Genomic DNA, 13,872 nt, shown 5'->3' on the forward strand with positions numbered 1-13,872 from the left:
CCAATATTCATACAGTTCTTAGCAAGATGACCAAGTTCTATATAGATAAAACATCTTTTAGTGGTGTCTCTTATCCTTATGTAATGTTTTACACAATTCATTCCAATGTGTCCAAATCCTTCATAGTAATGACATCTACACCAAGTGTTATAGTTCCAACCAAATATAGCTTTTACAATTTGTTCTATTGGGTTCATCATCTTAGTTTTGCATTCTGAGGATTTGTGCCCATGTTTCTTGCATTCGTGACATTTGCCTTAAAATTTAGGTTTTGCTTTGCATTCATTAGCTTTGTGACCATGCTGATTGTAGTTGTAGCATTTTCCATTGAATTTATCTTTTCCATTTCTCCAACATTTATTTGATGTATGTCCAATCTTACCATAGTGGCTGCAAGTAGGTTTTTTATTCTTTTGAGCTCCTTGCTTGGATGATTCACCTTCTTCTGTATATTTGATTCCTACTTTACCCTTTTTTCTAAAGTTACTTTAATCATTCAATTGATTCATATCTACTTGAGATTTCATTATCCTCTCATTGGTTTTCTTTTCAGTGTTTAAATCATTCAATAACCTTTCATTTTCTGATCTTAGATTCATGGTTTCTTCATTTACATTGGCGAGCTGATTAATGAAGTTTTCTTGTTGAAGGGATAAATGTTGAATCTCATTATTCTTTCCCTCTATTTCTTCTTTTATCTTGTTTTTCTCTTCAATAACTTCACATAGTCTTACTGGCTGAATTTCTTGCTCTCTTCTTAGTTTTCTTACTTCCTCTTGAAGTGAACCATTCTTTTCTAATAGTTCTTTGATTTCTTTATTGGCTTCATCTAGATTGCTTGCTGAATGGATGTCTTCAATTCTTTCTTCAATGTAGAGATGGTCATTCATCTAGATTGCAAGATCTTTCCTTCTTTTCAGAGATTGAGAGAGTTGCTCCTTTGCTTTCTTGAGTTGTGCAATAGCCATTTCCAAATTCAGCTTCTCATTGTCAATAGCCTTGTCAAGTTTGAATACCTCCATAGCCTTTGATCTTTTCTCAAGCTATTAAACTTTTTTCTAAGAACCACAAAAGCTCTGATACCAATTGTTGAAAATATATATGATAGGTTAAGTTACTAAGAGGGGAGGCGTGAATTAGTAACTAAGAAAATTTTACTCTTTATTTACCAATTAATTTTGATCTAATTGCATGCATGAGAAATTTAAAACATTAAGTATTTTAAACACTTTGACACACAATTTTGGTGACCCAAACACTTTCCAAATAGAAAGTAAAACTGGGGTGGGGATGATACCCACAAGCTTTAGTATTGTAGTATAAAGTTGACCTGTTAAGGCTTACAATGATCACTTCTAATGATCTACCCTATTAGGAGCTATAAGGATTGCTAGGTCCACCTTGCAAAAGGATTTACAAACATACAATAAAGTATACACTCGATAAAGAGATTTACAAAATATTGTTAAGTCCACCTTGTGAAAAGATTTAACTAATCCACCTATTAGGATTTGCAATAGCAGCTAATCTCTGATCTGCAACTTGGTTTGCTAAATTAGATACCTTTGAGTGTAATGATCACCTTGTTGTGATAGATAAATCTTTGTTGCTTGTTATACTTCTTGTAGCCTTGTACTCTACTCTTCTGCTCTTCTCTGCTTATTACATTACTTGCACATATTACATTGGATGTGATACAATACATTACATATATACCAATGGGTGAACCCACAATACTTGGTACCACTTTTGGGGGACGAAGGAAATCATGAAATGATGAAAAATTTGCATATAGAATTTTATGTATGTTCGCCCGAATGTGTTAACTATGTTCACGCGAACATATAAGCATTCTATGTTCGTACAAACATATTAAGTTTAAATAAGGTATGTTCGTGTGAACATACCTTGTTAATATGTTCATGTGAACATATTTGTAACGACGATTTTGCGATTAAAATTCCACTTTTCCATTAGAGATCTTGATAAATTTGCCTTTTTTGTATGTTCGTGCAAACACAAATTATTATAAAATGTTCGCTCAAACACGTTAAATTAAATTTTCGACTGTCAAATTATTTTTCTTATATGTTTGTGCGAGCAAATGTTCGCACAAACATATTAGACAAGTTCGCGGGAACATTGTGTTCATGCAAACATCTCAAATTACAAATTTTTGGTGTTGTTTTCTGGAGAAAAAATGAAATTGTCTCTTTTGACCCCTAAAATTGAAATTGAATGATCTCCTACTGTAAAATAAAAAATACCAATTTTTTCTACTCGGAGCAAGCTTTCCAACGACTATAATTGTAATACATATTATATTCATTAAGACTTTCAAATATGAGTTTAACTCATTATAAGTTCATTACTGATTCAACATCAACCGACTTCGACACCTTAGGAAAATTAGTAAATTAGGTCAAATTGTTTTTGAAAAATATGTAGGAACTAGCTAATTGAGATACCTTTCTATTAAAAAAAAAAAAAGGTTTCTGATAAATTGACTTCAAATTATTTGTGTCAAATAGAACGTATGTCTAAATTTTGATTTGTGTCACTTCAAAACTTCATAAACTATACAATATTCAACCAAAATGAATCAAACCAAATGCATCCTCTGGATATTAATGTTAGGAATCTAACACTTAAAGAATTACATCATTATCATTTCTAAAAAAAAAGTTATGTGTGTCAAACGGACTATCACTCTTTAAAAATATTGAATTTTATTATGTACCACTTTTGGAAGGAGATGAAAAAATTAACCTAAATAATTTTATTTTTCAGATTAAAAAATATGGTTACAAAGTAGGAATAGAGTACTCAAAATCTTAGTTTATGTCATCTTGAAATTATTTATAGTTTTTGAGATATAGTCAGTTGAACGTGATGTTTGTTGCAAAAATATTGATTTCAATGTCAAAATTGGTCAAAAATTGGAACCCATTATTGTGGGATCACCCCAATCCAAATTATAAATCACAAAGTCAGCTATAATACAAGTTTACAAAAATACACAAAGTCAACCCAAACTGTATGAACTTGGGTTCTGAAGACTAGCTTGGTGAGGTTTTGATACTCGACATCCATAATCAATGCTCAACATCATCATGCATTTGGTAGAAGTAGAAGCTCATTCCATACTGATCACTTTCCAAGTAGTTTAAACTTGGTCTGCATTGGTGACTCGATGAATACTATGAAACTTGAGATATAAACTGAATCACTTGATTCATACTACATGGCTCCGTAAATGCTATCACTACGAGCTCGGTATAAATTGAATCAATTGCTTAACATTGAGTGGCTCAATTAACACTGGATTCACATTGCTATAACTAGGAAATTGGTAAGCACTCCATAACTTAGTTTGCACTGAGGAACTTGGTAAACCTAATGAAGCTCAATTTACTTTGTTGATCACCATTATGATAGAAACTGCTCAGCACAAACTAAATACTATCTTTTGGATTTGGTAGCAACTATAGAACTCTGTAGAGACAGAAATGCTTTGGTTAACTCTGTTAACTATACAATATGCTTGGTAGATACTTACAATCTGAATAAGTGTGTATGTCACTAATAACAAACATGATTATAATGTCAACAATTCATGCTCAAAATATTCCTCTATGTCAGTAATCCAATTGATTAACTTTTCCAAATTTAGGTTTCCAAAAAAAGTGCAAACTTCAATTTTTTGCCTTTTTCAATTCTAGAAATAACCCTCAAAATCGTATTATCCTTTTGATCCATATCTTCTTCCCGAACCTCTTCAACTTGTCCCTCTTCTACAAAATCTTCCTTAATTTCATCTCTAGACCCAATATCAATCCCTTTTCATGACTATTCTTGTAAGGCTTATACTTTCCTTTGGAGGGCTCTAAAAACCCTCAACTATCAGACCTCTAGCTCTTCTTACATGTCTGTTTCATGGAGACATTTTTGTACTTTCTTGCAACCCACAACTATAGTCCTAGTGTAACCTGCCTCACAGTTATTGATCTATGTACACACTTAGGAACTTCGGCTTTGAACAAAAAAAAGGGAAATTTCTAATATCTATAATAAGAATATATTGCATGAATTAAAACAAAAACAAATCCAACTACATGTCCTGTGGTAGACAATGTTATTAGATTTTGGAGGAAAACCCTTCTCACAATTCCTGCTCCTAAACTCCACTAAGAACTACCTGTTCACCTCAAGGATGGGCCTTAAATAGCCTATCTTAGGTTTAGGGTTAAGAATAGATTTTACATTTTGATATTTGGTGGGAAACACTAAAACAAAGGTTCTATAATTCAAATTAGAAGTTGGTGAAAAATTCAAAGGTTCCAAAAAAAGTAGCGTAATTTTCAAGAAGCATAACTTTTGACCTAGGACTCCAATTGATGAACCATTTACATTTTTGAAAATATCTTTGAGTTCTTTGTAACCCAATGGACAACCTATTCCCATTACCCATTTTTAGGGTTGTACAAGGCCATTTAGTGGCTCAAATATGACTTTGAAGCATTTCTAGGAGGTCTTTGAGCAACTTAAAACTATAATATGTTTAAAATTGTTAGTCATTATGACCTGATTCTTTTTCCCAAGTGCTTAAAATTTCAATTAAAATCTTCCCTCCAACTCAAACCCTCCAATTCCTCATGATAATGGATCACCAACAAAATAACTGATTTTTTGCATCTACACATATCTTGAAGTGTGCCTAAATACTAACCTAGAAAAGTAACAATGAAAATTTAAGAGTTAAAATCTCTATTTTGCCCAAATGGGCATCCATAAACGTGCACATATCAAATATAAGCTTTCTCTTGATATATTTTTAGGTGATACAAAATTTCCCTTACACCACTAGATGCTCTTGCATCAACTAGCCATAAATATTGCCATTTTGTGTCTACATTGATTTTCACTTGGTGTCTACACATGATTAGAGAGAAAAATATTTATTATTGAGCTTATGTTTTTTGGTTTTGCAAACAAAAAAAAAAGTTTTCCTTCCAATATTACCACTTATAGAGGGTACGGGCATGATTTTGTTGACTGCAAAGGCATTATTGGCCCATTTGCTATCACTTCACTTTGTGAATTAGATATGTAAGGAAATCATACTTATTTAGATTTATTTTACTTGGTTTGTCTCTTCCTTTTGTAGAGTTCCTTCATTTCTAGTTATTTGTTGTCACTTCATGATTAGATATACATATGTAATCAAATTTTATCTATTATTTCTTAACTCAGACAATGTCTTTAACTTAACTCCATTGTAGTTAGAGTTTTGAAATCAATTGTTATAATCTAAGTTATGCATGATCTCTTTAAAAGGGAGTCTTGTACATATTTTGTGGGTTCTTCTATGTTTTATTTGCATTAGCACAGTGCTCTGCAACTGCAATTCATTTTGCCTTCTGTTTATGAAATATGTGTTTTACATGTTCTTACATTTAGCTATCTTATGCAGATTTTTGCCTTGTTTTGGATGTTTCTTTTTCATATTCTTAGTTTGCATGTTGTATTTAATATGCTAGTGAGTGTTGCATTGTGAATATTTACTTCATTTCAACATTTTGTTAGTTACTAACCTACATATGAGTTCTTTAGAGATAGATTATCTAGTATGTAGTTGGGTATTTTATTGATGTTTAGTGCATCTATAGGTGGATAGTGAGTATCTTTCAATCTATTGGATCACCTCTTTTTGCTTTCAATATTTAAATTTCATATGCACTCCTTTAGAGATTTAGCCTCAAAGTGCAAGTTACACACTTGGAGGTTGTTTCCATCATACCTTAAGCATGGGCACAAACTTTTATGTCAATGATTAAGATAGGAATTTATCTTGGAACTAGAATAATTTGAAATGGAAAAAATTACATACTCATTTTAAAATATAAAATACCAAAAAATGGTGTTGTTAAGATGTCTACATATAGCCTATAGTTTTCTTTGAACCAACAAATATCTCCTTATGAACATTCACATAAGTCTTAAATTGAGCGACCTTGGTGGTTGATAAACAACATAAATGAACTTTGGAAATGATTTTATTATTCTTTTAAGAGGAGAATTCACATCTCAAATTCATAATCAGTGTCTTTTGTAAAGATGACATTCAACACAATGTAATAGTTAGTATATAATATTTGGTACCATGTAATATTTTGTTGCAGATTGTAGCCACCCAATTCTATGAAAGAAAAATTCTTATCTATGAAAAGATGCAAATGATAGATTCATAAAATATAATTATAAGATTATTAAACAAAGCCTTAGTTATATAGGTCAAAGTGAACATGGGATTGCATATTATGAAATTTATTCTAATCTTGCAAATATTCAATTATGGTGAACCAAAATTGAGAACAAAAATCAAGTGCACAAAATGCTCTTAAGAGTATGATGCACCAATATAAAGTAGATTCCTTTTACCCACTTATAAACAAAGTCATCGATGTGCTCTAGAATATTATTCAAATTAAGTTACATTGTATTTAGTTCATAATTAAGAAACTCAAGCTCTAGTTAGAGTTGAAATCTATAATTTAGAACCAACCCAAATCAATTATACATTGGTAGGTTTGAACTCAAAGTAATGTGTTGCTAGACATGGAAATTGGTAGATTCCTTTTACCCACTTATAAACAAAGTCATCGATGTGCTCTAGAATATTATTCAAATTAAGTTACATTGTATTTAGTTCATAATTAAGAAACTCAAGCTCTAGTTAGAGTTGAAATCTATAATTTAGAACCAACCCAAATCAATTATACATTGGTAGGTTTGAACTCAAAGTAATGTGTTGCTAGACATGGAAATTGAATTTGGATTCGAGAGATAAGAATATGATACGATAATGTTATTTATCAACTTTCGCTAAGATTTGTCATCTTCTTGTATTTCATAAATTTTAAGACAACCTAATTATCATAAGCCTCAAATATTAAAAAGGGACATGAATGTACATTTGAACTATTACAAATATTAAAAACACCTAAAACTTTCAAAAATTATAACAAAATCCACTAAAGAATTTTTGAGGTCAAACCCACATTTCACGAGTTAATAAACCATTATTCTTCAAATACAATCAATAAATTTGACTACGAAAAATTTACATGGAAATATTCTTTGCAAAATGATTAAAAAAGCTTTTCCTTTTCAACATTATAAACATGAGAGCTTAGTTAGTGTGAGTGACTTCATTGTTCGAGAATGAAAGCCACAACCACCCCTTCTAATTAAACAATGCCAAATCCTAAAAAAGCTTGAGAGGTGGCCATGCTATTCAATGAGGCATCATTTATAGGTGAACTTTCACCTCTTATCTTTCTCACTGGTTATAATTTAGTTGAAGCCAACCGTACGAGTCAACGAAACATCATTGGTTTGCTGCTGAGTGCTAACAAATGTATTTTAGCTGTAAAACTATATAAAAAGCCGAATTACTACTCTTAAGACCTAAAAATCAGACCAATGACTATTTTGTTTGAACGTTAGAAAGTGGTGTTCATCATCGTGATAAAAAGACGAAACGTCGCATAAACTTCGCATGTTACTCGAGTGAAGCTTCGTTCTGCAAGCCACACCGAATAATTGAGCCATCGATAAAGCTGGAAAACTATTCGAACAACCGAAATGTACGTATCTATAAAATAATGGCTCTCTTTAAGTCGTGAAAAGGAATCTCGAATGTTTTTAGCCCCTTCTCTTTTCCACTCGAATTACCGCAACGGTGCAGTCAACTATCAGCCACAGAAATGAACGTGCAATTGCTAGAGCTTAGTTGTAAGCAATTCATGGGAAACAGAAGAAGACGGGACAAGCGATTAAATGAGAGAGAAAATTTCTCAAAACAAAAAGAAAAAGTCGGACGGAGAAAAAGGAATACTTAAAAGGACCCCGCACCTACCAGAATACGACAATTACTCTTAAGTTCTCCTTATATTACACATCGAAGAGAAGACTGGTTTGCTCGTTTTGCAAGTTCAATTAATTTTATGTTCATTTTTTTGTTCTGAAGGAAAATGAGGCCGAGCACTCCGAGGTCATACGGCCGGCTGGGAAGACCGACGGAGGAGAAGAAATGGGGGAAGAAAAAAATAATCGGCGTCGTCGTGACGGCGGCTCTGGTTCTGTCTGTAATCCTCGTTGCTGTTTCCGCCGGAATTGTGATTGCCCGGAAAAACAGATCGAAAGACGGCGGCGGCTGGAATTCCGGGTCGAGGGTCATCGATTTGGCGTGCAGGAATACATTGTATCCGTCTCTCTGCGTTTCCACTCTCATTTCTTTTCCCGGCGTGGGAGCTGCGAATCGGAAAGATTTCGCTCACATGACGGTCAACGTAACTTTGACCGGCGTCCGAGAGGCCTACGGCGTGGCTCAGAATGCACCCCCTGCGGGAATGAGCAGGACGGAGAGGTTCGCATTGGAAGATTGCCTGGAGCTTCTAGAAGGTTCCATGGAGCATCTCGAAGCTTCCATGGACAAAATGGCGGCGATTGGCGTGAAGTCCAGGAAGAAGCACATTGCGGACGTGCAGACTTGGCTCAGCGCTGCCATGACAAACCAGGACACCTGTCTAGAAGGTTTCGAAGGTTCTAGAAGCTTCGCGAAGGCCCAGATCGAGGAAAGATCAAAGAGATTGTCTCAATTGGTGAGCAATTCTCTCGCCTTGCTGAAAATCTCGTACCCGGAAAGCGGCCCCGAGACTACCGAGTTCCGGATCCCGGCTCCGCCGACTCAAAACCGGCGCCGGCTTTTGCAGGATCATAACGAGGATTTCTATGATCAATTTGCTTTCAACGACCGTAATGGCGAGTTTCCGGCATGGTTGTCGGAGTCCGATCGCCGGCTCTTGCTGGCGCCTGATGCTGCCGTTGCCGGCGCCGACATTGTTGTGGCCAAAGATGGAAGCGGCCAGTACAAGACGATTGGGGAGGCCGTGGATGCGGCGCCGTCAAAGAGCAATGATCGGTTCATTATTTACATCAAAGCGGGGATTTACTACGAAAATGTGAAGGTTTCTAGAAAGCAGACGAATCTGATGTTTGTTGGGGACGGAATTGGGAGGACGACTATTGTGGCAGGGAGAAGCGTGCAGGGCGGGTATACTACTTTCCGTTCTGCAACTTTCGGTACTCACTTCTATTACCTTTTGAAGATTATTAAATTTTTCTTTTGTTTTCGGGCGCTGAATGCTAGATCGGTACTTTGTTTTCTTCTGTTTCTTGACGGATTGTTGAACTGTCTTGCCACATTTTGGGTAATTGAGTGCCTGCACTGAGCTTCGGCTCACGTGACCAGATTCTGGAAGTCTGGGAGTGAGTCCTACCCACTTTTTATGTCTGATGATTAGCCTGTGCCGAATGTTATGCTAACAGAGCAATGTAGGGTTCAGATGTGTTCCTGGTAGTTTGGATTGCATCTGTACCGTCCCTAACCAGTGTCTTGTGAGCCAGTTTAACCAGTTCTCTGTCTAATCAGTGGGGCTGTTAGAAAGTAATTTTTATTGAAGTGTTTTTAATTTTAATAGTCTACTTTATAAGCTTTAGAATGGATTGATTTGCTTATCCGTGCATAAAGATTCCTTTAAATTTTGTAGGCCATATTTAATTTAAATATTTCACTTTCTAAAATAAAAAGTTCATAGAATAATTAAGTAATTGTACTACTGTTATTAAGTATGGCTTATTAGAAAATGATAATTTTCTAAATAATTTAATAGAATTTAATATTTTATATATGAGACAAAATATCAATGTGCATTTATAACTAATGGATTTTATTGTGTAGATTTATTTATTATTATTTTTAATTAGATTATTGATTTATATTTATGAAAGGTACTAAAGGTTTTAATAGTATTCATGTGATATAGGTCAAATAAACATCACGTTTTTTGTGACAAAGAGTTTTATTGGTTTTATAATTTAATATTAAATTTAAATATAAACTATTTGATTATCATTAAAAATTTATTGATTAGATTCATTTATTATTTTGTTATATTACCTTTGCAATTCATCATACAAGTAAGCTACTTGATCGTAAGTAGCATGCATTACTTTGATTTATATTGTTATACTTAAATAATGAATAATTATTTCTTATTTTATAATGTATGTTAGAGAATGATAATTTCCTACAAGTTTCTATAGATTTTAATTTATATTTAAATCAAAATACATTTCTTTTTTCTAAATGCATATTTTGTATTTTTTTATAATGGTTAAAAGGAATATATTGATTAGATTATTTGTGGTCATATTTTATTAGGTTTGTAATTTATTGATTCATATTGAAAGATATGAAAATTTTGGTACAATTTAGTCAGTTGACCATCATTTCTTAGAACATATTAATAAGGGTAGGAAAGATTTCTTCCCATTCATGATATCTAGATGATTCTTAAAGTATGAAGCACTAAAATCTCTTAAAGTTTTCACCTACTCTATTTCTAATTAGTACTTTCAAACTTTAATGTTGTTTAGAAAGACAAGACATAATTATTCACATAAATACTATTAAATCTATTAAAGTAAAATACATTAAAATTAATATTCTTTCTAAAGAAGACCTACATAAATGCATTTCTAAAAGGGTCCTCCAAATTTAAAATAAGTTTAAATATTTCACTTTCTAAAATAAAAAGTTCATAGAATAATTAAGTAATTGTACTACTGTTATTAAGTATGGCTAGTAGAAAATGATAATTTCCTAAATAATTTAATAGAATTTAATATTTTATATATGAGACAATATATCAATGTGCATTTATAATTAATGAATTTTATTGTGTAGATTTATTTATTATTTTTAATCAGATTATTGATTTATATTTATGAAAGGTACTAAAGGTTTTAATAGCATTCATGTGATATACGTCAAATAAATATCACAATTTTTTGTGACAACAAGTTTTATTGATTTTATAATTTAATATTAAATTTAAATATAAATTGTTTGATTATCATTTAAAATTTATTGATTATATTCATTTATTATCTTGTTATATTACTTTTGCAATTCATCATACCAAGTGCTACTTGATTGTAAGTAGCATGCATCATTACTTTGATTTATATTGTTATATTTAAATAATGAATAATAATTTCTTATTTTATAATGTATGTTAGAGAATGATAATTTCCTACAATTTTCTATAGATTTTAATTTTATATTTTAGAAAAATACATTTCTTTCTTCCAAATGTATATTTTGTATTTTTTTATAATGGTTAAAAGGAATATATTGATTAGATTATTTGTGGTCATATTTTATTAGGTTTGTAATTTATTGATTCATATTGAAAGATATGCAAATTTTGGTACAATTTAGTAGTTGACCATCATTTCTTAGAACACATTAATAAGGGTACTAAATATTTCTTCCCATTCATGATATCTAGATGATTCTTAAAGTACGAAGCATTAAAATCTCTTAATATATTTACCCACTCTATTTCTAATTAGTACTTTCAAACTTTAATGTTGTTTACGAAGACAAGACATAATTATTCACATAAATACTATTAAATCTATTAAAGTAAAGTACATTAAAATTAAATTTCTTTCTAAATAAGACCCACATAAATGCATTTCTAAAAAGGTCCTGCAAATTTAAAATAAGTTTAAATGTACAAGATATTAAGATTTTATTTCTCTGATAGCTTTAAATATTCATTTAAACATTACATATTTTTATATTGTTATTCTGTTTTGTAGATTCTACTATGTAGATTGTATGAGCTTGATAAAAACATGTACAACAATTATAAACTTCAACAATTATAGACTTGAACAAGAAAGCAAAGAAATCTTACCTCTTAATTCTATATTGATGATAAACATCTCCATCTTTGCCAATTTTATCTTTCTAATCTGTAATTATACCATATGTGCACGGATATTCCTTCCTCCTCCACAATGAAAAGGCAATAATGAAAAGGAAAATGAATGTTGGTGAATGCAGCGGCAACAGGCAAAGGATTCATTGCACGGGACATAACATTCAACAACAACGCGGGCCCGGCGAAGCATCAGGCCGTAGCTCTACGAGTAGGGGCCGACAACTCAGCAATATACCGGTGCAGCTTCGTCGGGTACCAAGACACACTCTACGTCCACTCCCTGCGCCAGTTCTACCGTGAATGTGACATTTACGGCACCGTCGACTTCATCTGCGGCAACGCCGCCGTCGTTATACAGAACTGCAACATCTACGCCAGGAAACCCATGGCAATGCAGAAGAACACCATCACGGCGCAGTCCAGGAAAGACCCCAACCAGAACACCGGAATCTCGATTCACAACTGCAAAGTCACGGCCGCAAAAGATCTTGTTCCGGTGAAGTCATCTTTCCCGACGTATCTCGGGCGGCCGTGGAAAATGTACTCGCGTACAGTGTACATGCAAACCTTCCTAGACGATCTCATCAGTCCGGCGGGATGGCTCGAGTGGTCGGGAAATTTCGCCCTCAGAACTTTGTATTACGGCGAGTACAGAAATACCGGCCCCGGCTCAAATGTCGCCGGACGGGTGAAATGGAGCGGTTACAGAGTTATCAAAACGGCCGATGAGGCGAATCAATTCACAGTGGCTTCTCTGATTGCCGGGAATTCTTGGTTGCCGTCCACCGGCGTTTCTTTTACTGCCGGTTTGGTCGGGATCTCATGATTGAAGGGAAAGAAGGGCGTGGAGTATTATTTGTTTGTGTATTTAATGGTACGGTCGGTGATTAATTTAACCATCGCGTACCGTATATTCGTTTAGCTTTTTAAATCGACGGTTTGTAAATCAACCTTTTGGGAAAAGACAATATAAATGGAATGCGATTTAGAATAAGGGTGCTTTTTAAACGGGAATCATTGAACGGAGTTTTGGCGTGATTGGGTTTGTCTTTTGTGCCGGGAGTTCTACTCTTTCTCAAATTCCGTGAAGCAGTCAAAAGTATATATAAGCATAACGTCATCGTTAATGTTAAACAAATACATAAATAATATTAGCGTTCGCGCTAAGGTCAACATTAGTCGTGGCATCTAAACGTACAAAAGGATAGATGAATAAAAAATATTGTAAAGAAAGATAAAAACAAATTTATTTTTTTAAAAAATGTTCCGATTTCTTCTCATAAAGTACTTTTTTATTAAATCTTTGAAAAAGTATAAATAAAAGATGCCTTTGAAGCCTTTGATTAAAAGTCCGTAAAGAACAAATATCTACTTAAGACCTCTAATCTTAAATAAGCTATGAAGGTTTGAAGGAAAGAGCATCTCTATACGGACAAACGAATCATTTCAAAGGCTTTTCCTTTTATTAAACAAAATGGTCTTTATTATGTAAATCAGTTTTTGGATTAGATTGTGTGGAGATTTTTACCATCAACGTTTCAAATCACACTATGTGATCCATCATCAGGATGAGAGAGCAAGAGATGTCAAAATGGTCTTTGATCTTTGATTTCAAGTATCGGTGAATATATTTAACAAATACAATGCTAATGAGGAACATGGTGATTGGTATTCAGCTCCAAACCAACTCTTAATTTTGTCACAACAACTCCAACTCCAATCTGAAGGTTAGATGATCTCACTCTTAAAGGGAACATATGCGTTGTAGTGTTATTAGAATTTCAACCAAAAAGAAAGTTTACATCTATGATCATTTTAACTATAGACATGAATGTGTCAATTTTGTTTCTTTATATGCAAGCACCAACACTTCAATGAGACATTAATTTTTGTGGTTAGTCAAGCAAAATAAAAACAAATGCATAAGTAAACTAAAGAACAACAAAAGTCCATCTCATTGCCTCCAATCTAAGAAGAGTTTAATATAGATTTGTTCACTGCTCTTAGAATT

The 13,872-nt window shown here is 33.1% G+C and overlaps 1 protein-coding gene across 1 annotated transcript; it reads left to right on the forward strand.

The window, feature by feature from the left end:
- The first annotated feature begins 7,982 nt into the window (after positions 1-7,982).
- Positions 7,983-12,855, forward strand: LOC149568433 (pectinesterase-like). The gene is made up of 2 exons (XM_089821353.1): positions 7,983-9,147; positions 11,984-12,855. Exons 1-2 carry the CDS (start codon positions 8,037-8,039, stop codon positions 12,685-12,687), a joined length of 1,815 nt encoding a protein of 604 aa, XP_089677479.1. The 5' UTR covers positions 7,983-8,036; the 3' UTR covers positions 12,688-12,855.
- Positions 12,856-13,872: the final 1,017 nt, after the last annotated feature.

The sequence above is a fragment of the Cupressus sempervirens genome, chromosome 3, assembly GCF_028749045.1.
Source record: "Cupressus sempervirens isolate cs-2001-9-10 chromosome 3, ASM2874904v1, whole genome shotgun sequence".
NCBI lineage: Eukaryota > Viridiplantae > Streptophyta > Pinopsida > Cupressales > Cupressaceae > Cupressus > Cupressus sempervirens.